The sequence below is a fragment of the Sinocyclocheilus anshuiensis genome, unplaced genomic scaffold (genome assembly GCF_001515605.1).
Source record: "Sinocyclocheilus anshuiensis isolate Anshui unplaced genomic scaffold, SAMN03320099.WGS_v1.1 scaffold827, whole genome shotgun sequence".
Lineage (NCBI taxonomy): Eukaryota > Metazoa > Chordata > Actinopteri > Cypriniformes > Cyprinidae > Sinocyclocheilus > Sinocyclocheilus anshuiensis.
Genome location: NW_015542371.1, coordinates 270,187 through 283,092, shown reverse-complemented (window position 1 = coordinate 283,092; position 12,906 = coordinate 270,187). Strand labels below are relative to the sequence as shown.

Here is a 12,906-nt window from a genome sequence, read left to right as displayed (position 1 = left end):
GATTTGAGAAAGGGGATTTTAAAATAGGGATTAAAAAAAAAAAAACACTGGGTGGATTTTTATCATTATAGGGTGGATGTGTACACACACTTCCAACATACATTTATGTTCAAACAACAACAAAAGTGAATTTGCATCTGATGACCCCTTTAACAGCGCTTGTTAGTGCGCACAGGTGCATGTTGTTACGGTGGCGTCAGAGGTTCTGTAGAGCTGATGTAAAGCCGTCCGGAAGATACTCCTCTCTTCCTGCTCAGTTGTTTAGTTTGAATTTATGTTGTCAAATTATGTTGTACCTCCGATGTTACATCAAAGCTTGCTTGTTGTAATTGTGTGCATGACCGTTAAACTACCTGTTTAATGTACGAGGGTGCCTTTTGTTTTCCTTCAGTTTTCTCTTGTTTTGAGGTTAGTTGGGAGGTAAGATAATGTGTTTTCTTTGTTGTTTATTTCATGCAGGAAAGAGGTTTAAACGACACTTAGTTTGCTAATTTTGTTTATTATTTTGGCTCTGTCCCTATCCTGAAGTTTATGTTGTTGTCTCCTAATAAATAAATTGTCGTTTTTGATGATACTTCTTGGTTTTGATGTTTTTGTTTTGAAAGGGGGAGATGAGACTCCGGGCACCTCGTAAAATAGGTGCTCTATCGTTATAGTAACCTTGCGTTGTTGTTTAAATTAATTGTTTGGGTCTGACAGGGAGCTGTGGTGGTGCAGCTGTGTCGGACGTCGTAACAAGTGTATATATACATAAATACACACAGACATACATATTCTTTCGCGAGTTTGGGGTCTGTAACATTTTTTTGCAAAAAAATTCATACTTTTATTCACCAAGGACATAATCATTTGATTGAAAGTGACAGTAAAGATGATTCTAATTTCACAAACACAAAAAAAAATCAGTTCCAAATACATCTATTCATCAAATAAAATCGGGAAAAAAAAGTAGCATGGTTTACACAATAATGTTAAGCAAAACAACTATTTTCAACATAATAAATATGATAATATTTATAATGATGATAATGAAAGAATCATTTATTCATGTGCGAGGCACTAATTAACCAGCAACCCAAAAAAAAAAAAACACGTACACAGAATGTTCCCATCTACTTAGGACTGCAAAATAAATTACTGTGGACTTTAGCCAACAGATTAAGTCTAATGAAATTTAACAAATATTTTAGAAAGGTAGTTTGTGTAATGTCTATTTAATTATTTACTCATCTGCTGCAATGATATCATGTCTTAAAGGCACAGTTCACCCAAAAATAACAATTCTGTCATAATTTTCTCACACTCAAGTTGTTTCAAACCTGCATGAGTTTCTTTCTTCTGTTGAACAAAAAACAAGATATGTTGAAGATTGCCGGTAGCCAAACAGTTTCTGGTCCCCACTGCCTTCATGGGAAAAAATAAGTCAATGGGGACCAGAAACTTATTCAGGTTTGGAACAATTTGAGGGTGAGTAAATGATTTTTGGCTGAAGTACCCCTTTAAATTAACCTTTTTTTATTTACTACCTAATCAGCACTATCCATCAGTCGACCCTAGTATGTTTTCAAACTCGTGTGAACCATCAGATGTGTCAAATATTGTATGAATCTCGGTTCAGACCATACAGTCCATCACACTGGACATCATTCTCTCTGGCATTGATCGTCACACAGTCTTCTCAGTCAAATCAACCATGTCGCCTGAAGCCACAGGAGAAACAGCAGCATAGGGACTGTCATCTGCTGCTTACGCAGTTTACATCACAGCCAGACACTTACTGCCCCTATGTCACATTCATTAGCAGGAAAATCACATTTCAGCAAAGTTTCGGACTTGAGGAAGGAGAGGCGTTATTGTCCATACATTATTGTCCGTTTAAAACAAAATTACCTCGTTTTAAGTGTTTTAGCTGGAAGACAGGAGGCTTGTAAATGCCTAACAAGGTCTATAAAAAAGTGCACATCAAAACAAAGAACAAGCGCAAATGGGATGCAAACTTCCCCTGAATGACAATCCAAGGTTTCATCGCAGCAAACATTCATTTAAGAGCATCTTCCCACATAAAGCAAGGAAGAAAAGACAGCACATCATCTCAAGCCAAGTACCCCATTCATGACCCAATTTCTTGATGCCATTATGAGAGTTTAGCAAGTTAAATAAGCTACAAACTGGATTACACGTGAGACAGCTTTAGGTGCGTACCACAGAGAAATATGAATTCATAAATATGTATGTTTTTCAAGTGATTTTTCAAAAGCTGAACAGAACCAATGAAGACATCAGCATATTAAATAAGTCTTCTATGCAAGATAAAATGGGCATCCCATTTAAAGCATTAGAAAAACACAAAGATGTGTGTAGGTGGCACATGCGGACCATAAGGATGTGGAGATGCATTTTAAAGTGGTCTGGCATTTACAGTAAATGTTATTTGGAACAACAAATGGACACAAACAGAGGTATTAAACATCTTTAACTATATTAAGATGCACAGAGCTTCATATATTTTATTTATTTATTGATCTATGATTGATTTATACACTACACAAAAATAAAAAACAATGAATTGCATTTACTTTGCTATGTAATTAAATTAAGGCTTTCTGGGCAAAATATTATTTGTTTGAGCAGTCTGCACCATCATTCAATGTCTCTTTGACAAAGTCATTCTATTTGAACAAGAATTGGAAATATTTGTATATTATATTACTAATTTATTTTTCTTTTACATATTTTTAATGCATTTCAAACAGGTTTTACCAAACAATGGCTGTTATAGTTTTATATTTATTTTATTTTGTATTATTTATTAGATTTATTCGATTTTATGTAATGATATAACGGTATGTTCTTTTTATATAATGAACTCAAAAATATATTGTCAAAGAACTGACAACAAAAATTATACATATAGTCCCACCACAAATGCATTACAGAAACTTCCACTTGAAAAAAATAGAACAGATTGCACAAAATGTTCACCAATTGTGTTGCAGTAGCTCTTTTAATTAACTAAACTGAACAAGCAGCAAAAATCAATTTTCTATGAATCTTATTATTATAAAGATTTTAATTGAATTGAAAGCAAACACAATCAATTATGTGCCTCCTTGTTCACATGGTCATTAGGTTTATAAAAATGCATTTACACTGAAATTAATTTCAGATTTTGCAATGTACATCATTTACATCCTTTACGGCCACATCAGGAGAGACTGAGCAAAACTCACCTTAACGGTTTGGTCCAGGGATGCGGTGGCAACACGGGCTTGTGGTCCCATCAGGCCACAGTGGATGTCGGTGATGGGGAGGGAGTGGCGAGAAAGAATGTGACGCGGTTCTGGTGTGCGGGACGAATCCAACTGAACAACGCTGAAACACAATACACAATTTTTCATTACCTTGCTGTTATGAAATTCTTATTATAAACATTACGCTCAGGACAACAATAATTAATCATGAGTGCCATCAATTCTACCACATATTATTTGTGTGATGATGAATTAATTAAAAATTGATGAAATGTGAAATATTAAAATATAATACAGTGGGTGTATGTGAAATATTAAGATTGATATTCAATTACTCCCTATACAAGAATCAATGGCAAGCTTGTGCCGTGACCTTGAAAGAACAAGTTTAAAAGAAGATTCAATCAGAGATTCAATATACACACACACATACATATATATATACCGTATATATATATATATATATATATATTCTGGTTTTTTTTTACATCTGGAAAAATTTCTAACTAGTTATTAAGAAGAAATGTGAATGATTTACTGTAAAATGCAATGAAAGTTAATGGCATAACAGCAATGATTATTTTTAATAAATTATTCACAAATCATATTTTGTATTATGTAACAATTCAAAATTAGTTCCATATATTGGATTATTAGACACATGAAAATAGTCCACATTGAGAAGAAAAAAGCAGCAAAAACATCATCAAATCAGTATGAAATATTGACGACACTGATGTTTATTGGTCATTGTTCATTTCTTTAGTTTTTCTTGGATGATGTACATGTGTACTAATGATATATAACATCTTGTGTCTCATATACATCTCTTGCTCTCTGCTCCTGACAAGCACTATTCTTGCAAATAATGTTTTAATGAAATTCATTATTCATGCTGCAACTAAAACGCATAAACAATAACATTTTGGTGACATTTGAAGATTTATAACTTTTATGTTTTTAATTCAAATTAAAAATATCATTTATTTATTTAGGAAAACTTGCAAATGTCTGTCTTTAACAACTCATATACATCATAAATGTTTAATCAGCCAGCATGTTAATTAGAGATCAGTGCTGATTTTAATACTGATTTTTGCTTCTTTTTTCCTCTCAATATTGATTATTTTAAGTGTCTAATAATCCAATATTATGTACATAATACATGTAAATAATTTATTCAAACATAATTATTATTGCAGTTTTGTCATTAACTTTATGCAATGCAGTTTTGCAATCGAAATGATCGCATGTTTATTTTCATCTTTGATTTCACTTCATTTGCCATATCCCTTTATTGTGCCAAAACATGTTCAGTTTACTTAATGTTGGAAATCGATTGCACATATTTTTACGTCTACATTGCTTAAAATGGAAGACTAAGTCCATGTTGAGAATAACAGCATTATGGATGTTTGCAGGACAAAATGTAACAAAGTTAATGAATTAACACAGTAATCTTACTATCAAATATTAATATTAGAAAACATTCTAGAATATATTGAACTGAAATGTACGTGTTAAACTTGATATTTATTACTTAATTTATTCAGGAGGAGTCTGTTTTCTTCTTTTTAAGCGGATTACTTCAATTTTCTCTTTAAGTTTGCTTAAAAATAAGGCAACTGGTTTCCAAACATTTTCTTCAGTACACTGAACTTGTTAGAAATTATAGTTTAGAGTCACACTGCTAATGACTGTTGAAAATAAAGCTGCATGCATCCGGCTAAACGATCAGCTTAAAGAAAAAGAGGATGGAATGAGAGAGATGCAGAGAAGAGAAGGAGATCCAGATGGAAACACAAGGACAGATAAAGTGAGATGAGACCGAATTGAACTCCATACTGTGAGCACCGCTGGGTGAGCTCAGGGGCCGACCTGTCTTGAACAACATCTGTAATGCACATCTGTGTTTTTATGTCTGACAGAGTGAGGATAAATCCTGATTTGTACTCAATTTTACATTGGCATTAATTGAGTTTCATGGTTCTGATTGAGCGTTCATGTCTCTCCTTCTGTCCACAGTTCACTTCTGCTGTTTTCATGGGAGTTATCATAGCAGTCTAAAGTTCTTGAAACTTCTGGATTCACAAAATGACCTGGGGTTCATTAATTCAATCTATCAATCTATTCAATCTATCAACGCAGCGTTACTCTATGTGTTGACAATTTTAACTGAAACAGGAAGACAGGGCGGGACATATCAAGCAGCCCCGCCCCTTTTTAAAATAGCCAATAGCGTTCGTCTATATCACAGCTTGGGCTAGAGCCGTTCTATGGTTCAGAGCCGTTGAGCTCCGTAAAGCCGCATTTGACCGGGTATGCCAGCCACAATCTCATCCATATTGCTATAAAATATAGCATTCTGTGTAGAATTCAAATAGCTCCGATACATTTTGTGGTCTGCGCCGACTCGCGCATGTGATCCGCTCCGTGCTATCGTGTCTCTGGACCGGAGCAGAGTGTGTGTGCGGTGCGGTGGTTAGCGTCACACAGCGCAAAACCAGACTTCTTTTTTTCCTCAATGGAAAGCATATTTACACTGTTTGAATCGTTCCCTGTCCCCTATATAGTGCACTACGTGCCATTCACTGTACAGAAAATACTAATTCTGTGGACAAGTGACCGATTTCAGCCACGGCTTCAGCGTCTATTTTATAGTGTAGGGGGTGGGTGCTTCGGATTCTAGAGAGCATTTGATTGGACAGAAAGTTTGATGAGAAGCTGAAGTACGATGTGACGTCAAAAAAATCGTTGAGCCGTTTTGGCGGAAGTGACGAACTGCAAGCTTTGAATGCTTATATCTTCTAAATGCGAATTTTGTCACTGTTTTGGAGCACACTGCCTTATAGATAACCTTAAGACTAACATATTGATACTAACACCCAAAAAAACTTTAATTTTGATTTCATGGGGACTTTAAGGACAATATACCACTATAGTGGTCATTATGACATCATTATGGCAGTTGTAGCGTTATAAGTTTTTCAGTCTGGTTCTCACGAGAGCACCTGGAGATTTGGTTTGGTGTCACACTGCACATAGTGTGACCCATTAAATATAACTATAAAAAATAAAATAATTCATAATAGTAATCAGATTTTTATTGCACTTGATTTTTTATAAAATAATAAACAAAATAATACATTAAGTGTGATAATACTATTATATTTTAAAAGGTGAGGATTAAATTCAAATAAAAAAATATTTTAGTACACTTAAAAATATTTACATTTTCATTTTATTTAATTACTTTTTATTTATTTAATAATTTTTTTTAATGAATTTTCATCACTTTTAAACATAAAATCAGCACGGTTTTATTTATTTTATTTTTTTAAGCTTTTATTTTTATTTTTATGCTTTCACTTCTAATGGAAATCTAGTCGATCTAAACGGTGATTGTGCATTAACAGCTGCCAACCATGTCAGTAAGCAAACCAGTGATCAGAACTTATTTACCCAGCGCATTTTTTATTTTGGTCGCACATGCGCACCACTTATGTGCATCCCTGGATATAATGGTCATTAAAAAATTACAAAAAAAGCATTGTGAGATGACAAAAAGCAATGACTCGTTTTTATTTTTAACAATGCATTTTTATATTTGCTAGAAATATGTTTAGTACATTTTTCACAATTTTTAAAAATCTTTCTTCAAAAATTTGCAACAAGCTGGAAATGATATGCGCTGAAAAAAAAATTAAGGATTTTGAAAAAAATTTTACTCAGAAATTACTAGTCAATTTTACAAATGATTACTAAGAAATGGCAAGCAACATTGAATTAAACATGACATTTTTAAGTAGAAAGACTGAAATATCACTTTCTTGTAAAATGTTCTCCTTTTATTAATAACCTTTTTTACAGTGCAGCTATAACTCAATTTTGAATTATGAAGTGTTCAAAAAGACTCATAAATTCAATTCTTAGTTTGAATCTGTCAGATGAATCCTTTTCTGAATGAACTCACTGAATCAGAGTAGTTACTGAATCAACATCTGAATGAACTAGAAGTTTATTTGATCAAAAATACAGTAAAACAGTATTACTGTGCAATATTATTACAATTTACAACAACTTTTCTATAGACATTACATTTAAAACAAAACATTGATATTATATTATATTTATTATCAATGTTGAAAGCAGTTGTGCTGCTTAATATTTTTGTGGAATTCATGATAAATTTTTTCAGGAGTCTTTGATGAAAAAAAATTTATGTTTATATAAGAAATGTTTTTCAGCAAATTAGCATATTAGAATGATTTCTGAAGGATCATGTGACACTAAAGACTGGAGTAATGCTGCATTTTAAAATACATTTTAAACTGTAATAATATTTCACAAATGTATTACTGTATTTTTGTATCATATAAATGCAGCCTTGGTGAGCAGAAAAAAAATCTTGTTTTCAAACTTTTGATCGTTAGTGTAAATAGTTATTGTTACCTTTATTTTTGTAGGAAAACCATGATATAATTACAGAATATTATAAAAGCAAAAACAATGAAAACAAAGATACTTTGTTGTGACTGACTGTCCACATAAGAGTCTTTGGTTCGACATAAAAGCTTTGAGTATGTCTTTGGCAGAAGGTCTGTCCACTGCAATCAGTTGAAGCTCTCGCTCTGTCCTGCATCCGTCAGGGAGTCTGTGTCCCCCTCTCACACTTTAGATTCCCCTCGTTATTCACAGCACTTCATTCTTCATGCTGCGCTGCACTTAGCATCGCTCACTCAACAGCAAGGTCACAGTCAACACAAACGGGCACGATTCAACTTACAGCAGAAACCCTTGTGCAGAACAGGGGTGATGTTTACCAGCAAACACGATTAAGCTGGTGGCAACACGCGCTTTAGGAATCAATAAGAGCCCAGACCTGTGCTGCTAAGAATAACAGTGAATGCACCCGGCAAACAACAAAACGTGATCCAAATGAAGTCGTGTAGTTCCAGAGGTGCATGCGCCAGCACTGAGATAGGAGAAGCTCTTTCCAGGTATTAGGGTCAATGGCAATTAAGAGAGAGAAAAAAAAAAGTTTGTTTCATATTTTGAAAAACGTTTATATCATTTTCATGGGAAAAAGTTTCAATTTAATGTCATGTGGAGTAACCAAGTCAAAAAGTAACAACAAAACATTACTTTCTAAATATTCATAAATACCATTTTAGAGAGTCGCACCACATGACATCAGTGTTATTATAGAATTATTTTTATACTTATTATAGTATTTAAGAATATTCTTTATTTATACAATATTTTGTTTCATTTATTATTATGGTTTTAAATTTAATTTTAGTTTAAGTTTCATATTAGTTTTTTTATATCTTTAGCTATAATTTATTTTTATTTTAGTTTTAGTATTTTTCAAGGCAACAATGTTCTTTTTTCATCTGATATTTATATTTAATTTTTATTTCAGCTTTATTTAAATTAATGAAAACTATTTTTTAGTTTTAGTAAATAGTAACATTACCTGAATGATATTTTACAACCTAAACTAGCCATGCTGTGTCATAAAAGACATTTTAGTCAATCTATTTTTATTTTTTTAGTTTTTAGTATTTCAACATTTTATTTCAGTTGTTTGCCAAGGCAACAATTTTCGTTTTTCATCTGATATTTATATTTTATTTTAGCTTTATTTAAATTAATGAAAACTATTTTTAGTCTCAGTTTTAGAGAACATTAACAACATTTTACACCCTAAAATAACCTTGCTGTGTCATAAACATCTCAAATAATTCTCTAGTTCAACAGGCATGACTAGGCATAACAAAAGATTGTCAAACTACTTAAATTCTTGAAAAGAACAACGTATTAAATCTCTTTTAATAAGAGTTGGGTTTTTTTTCAGGACAGAGTTGCCATTTTTTTTATTTAAATCCCTTAAAAATATAGAAAAGTTAACTTTAAATCAGAAATAAAAACACGCTCATCACATAAAAAGTGTATTCATGTGTATTCTGTGTGTATGAATTGCATTTAAAAGTATTTTTAAATAAATAGATTAGACAAAATGAGCATTATTAACCCATTATAGACCTCCCTGCTCTACACTGATAAAGGTTCCCGAGAAAAGTGACATTGATTGCAGACTTGAGCATATTCTGTCATCATGGGCAAGTTCAGAAGCATTTTATGCATTTCTGGGCCCTGAAATGCCATCTAGATCACTATAGCTCACTATATAGGTGAAACGGAGGGCAGTGAACTCGCACGTCTGTGTGTGATTTCTGAAGTCCAGACCTCTCAGCAGCATGTGAGGGACTTTGTTGTGACTGACTGTCCACATAAGAGTCTTTGGTTCGACATAAAAGCTTTGAGTATGTCTTTGGCAGAAGGTCTGTCCACTGCAATCAGTTGAAGCTCTCGCTCTGTCCTGCATCCGTCAGGGAGTCTGTGTCCCCCTCTCACACTTTAGATTCCCCTCGTTATTCACAGCACTTCATTCTTCATGCTGCGCTGCACTTAGCATCGCTCACTCAACAGCAAGGTCACAGTCAACACAAACGGGCACGATTCAACTTACAGCAGAAACCCTTGTGCAGAACAGGGGTGATGTTTACCAGCAAACACGATTAAGCTGGTGGCAACACGCGCTTTAGGAATCAATAAGAGCCCAGACCTGTGCTGCTAAGAATAACAGTGAATGCACCCGGCAAACAACAAAACGTGATCCAAATGAAGTCGTGTAGTTCCAGAGGTGCATGCGCCAGCACTGAGATAGGAGAAGCTCTTTCCAGGTATTAGGGTCAATGGCAATTAAGAGAGAGAAAAAAAAAAGTTTGTTTCATATTTTGAAAAACGTTTATATCATTTTCATGGGAAAAAGTTTCAATTTAATGTCATGTGGAGTAACCAAGTCAAAAAGTAACAACAAAACATTACTTTCTAAATATTCATAAATACCATTTTAGAGAGTCGCACCACATGACATCAGTGTTATTATAGAATTATTTTTATACTTATTATAGTATTTAAGAATATTCTTTATTTATACAATATTTTGTTTCATTTATTATTATGGTTTTAAATTTAATTTTAGTTTAAGTTTCATATTAGTTTTTTTATATCTTTAGCTATAATTTATTTTTATTTTAGTTTTAGTATTTTTCAAGGCAACAATGTTCTTTTTTCATCTGATATTTATATTTAATTTTTATTTCAGCTTTATTTAAATTAATGAAAACTATTTTTTAGTTTTAGTAAATAGTAACATTACCTGAATGATATTTTACAACCTAAACTAGCCATGCTGTGTCATAAAAGACATTTTAGTCAATCTATTTTTATTTTTTTAGTTTTTAGTATTTCAACATTTTATTTCAGTTGTTTGCCAAGGCAACAATTTTCGTTTTTCATCTGATATTTATATTTTATTTTAGCTTTATTTAAATTAATGAAAACTATTTTTAGTCTCAGTTTTAGAGAACATTAACAACATTTTACACCCTAAAATAACCTTGCTGTGTCATAAACATCTCAAATAATTCTCTAGTTCAACAGGCATGACTAGGCATAACAAAAGATTGTCAAACTACTTAAATTCTTGAAAAGAACAACGTATTAAATCTCTTTTAATAAGAGTTGGGGTTTTTTTCAGGACAGAGTTGCCATTTTTTTTATTTAAATCCCTTAAAAATATAGAAAAGTGAACTTTAAATCAGAAATAAAAACACGCTCATCACATAAAAAGTGTATTCATGTGTATTCTGTGTGTATGAATTGCATTTAAAAGTATTTTTAAATAAATAGATTAGACAAAATGAGCATTATTAACCCATTATAGACCTCCCTGCTCTACACTGATAAAGGTTCCCGAGAAAAGTGACATTGATTGCAGACTTGAGCATATTCTGTCATCATGGGCAAGTTCAGAAGCATTTTATGCATTTCTGGGCCCTGAAATGCCATCTAGATCACTATAGCTCACTATATAGGTGAAACGGAGGGCAGTGAACTCGCACGTCTGTGTGTGATTTCTGAAGTCCAGACCTCTCAGCAGCATGTGAGGGTCAGGGAATGTTGATTATGGTGATGGCTGAGAGGTTATTCTGTCGAGCGATACAGATACAGAATAATAGATGCGCGTCATCTCCTTTCAAAACTCAGAGACAGACGCTGAATTATTCATCCTGGTTTGATGGCTGTACGGCTCTCTCCTGCCTCCTTTCATATATTTCAGCCCATGGGCCTTGTTTACCTTAACTAATGCCATCAAACAAGCATGACTGCGAGACATCGCTGGTCTTCTCCTTCAACCTTCAGTTCAAAACCAGCTTTTACGTCAGTAAAATACAGCAGAAAGCCTCAAACTGCAAGTCTTCAAAAACACACCTCAAGTTTGGGCATCTCTCATAATTGATAATGCTCAGACAGCCTTGAGGTGAATGTCTTTGCTCATCAGTCTCACCTCTACGGCTTCAAAGTACGTTATTTCAGATCAATAACAATAACAGCACAGCCCAATAGAGACGGACAGATCGGCTGAACACAAACAGCTTGGAAGCCGAATTGAAGCAACGTATCTGAAAGCAGTGAAAAACACCTGAGGTTAGAGAATAGAGAGCTGCAGTTTTTTGAAATTGAAAGTCATTTTTCACATGTTTTATATCTTAATTACTCTGGTTGAGATGTTCTTAAAGCCATCTTGAAACAAAGGGGAGATGTAAGGTTGTTTATCTAGATTTATTTCACCATCTGCACCAGCTGGAAAACTTTGAAAACACTCACGGCTCCATCTACTGGCCATAACATGGAAGCAGCCCTGTTTCAGAAAGCCTGAGAAGGACATGTCCGAGTCATTTCACCTCAAAAATCTAAATAAAACAAGCATAAAAGAAAAATAAGCTTATTTCTGGAACATTGTGATTTTTTTTTTTTTTGCACTCTGGTTGAGATGTTCTTAAAGCCATCTTGAAACAAAGGGGAGATGTAAGGTTGTTTATCTAGATTTATTTCACCATCTGCACCAGCTGGAAAACTTTGAAAACACTCACGGCTCCATCTACTGGCCATAACATGGAAGCAGCCCTGTTTCAGAAAGCCTGAGAAGGACATGTCCGAGTCATTTCACCTCAAAAATCAAAATAAAACAAGCATAAAAGAAAAATAAGCTTATTTCTGGAACATTGTGATTTTTTTTTTTTTTTGCATTGTGACATTATTGTAAAAACAAAATTAATAAATGAATTACACCAGACAAGTATTTGTTGTACTGTATTTAAGTCATGTTAAAATAAATATAAAAAATATAAATATATATTTTTTTAAATGCAATTAATTTTAATAATACATTTAAAATTAAAATTAATTTTTTTTAAATGATCATGTCAGGACAGGATGATTTTCATTACTGTATTGCAAACACAAGTAACACAAACACACATTACAAAAATGATTCTGACAATGCAAAAAAAAAGTGTACCTTTTTATTTTAAAGTGAAATATGACATGTACGTGGAGAGTTGGTGGATATAAAGATTTTAGATTAAAATTTTTTATTTTTTTTTATATTTTATTGACCAGGTTTTCACTTCACTAATTAATTTTAAATGCTCCTGCAGTATGAGATTTTTTTTTTTTCTAAATTAATGAAATTGTAAAAACTGCATGCATAAATACAAAAAAAAAATTAGCTCTTCATTTT

The 12,906-nt window shown here is 33.0% G+C and overlaps 1 protein-coding gene across 1 annotated transcript in view; it reads right to left on the bottom strand.

Annotated features, from left to right (window-relative positions):
- LOC107692241 (WD repeat-containing protein 18) overlaps nucleotides 1-12,906 on the bottom strand; it is a 41,751-nt gene that overhangs the window by 24,298 nt on the left and 4,547 nt on the right. The window contains exon 4 of the mRNA XM_016491205.1: nucleotides 3,231-3,372. Within this exon, the coding sequence (XP_016346691.1) occupies nucleotides 3,231-3,372 (142 nt within the window). The remainder of the gene's footprint in view (nucleotides 1-3,230; nucleotides 3,373-12,906) is intronic.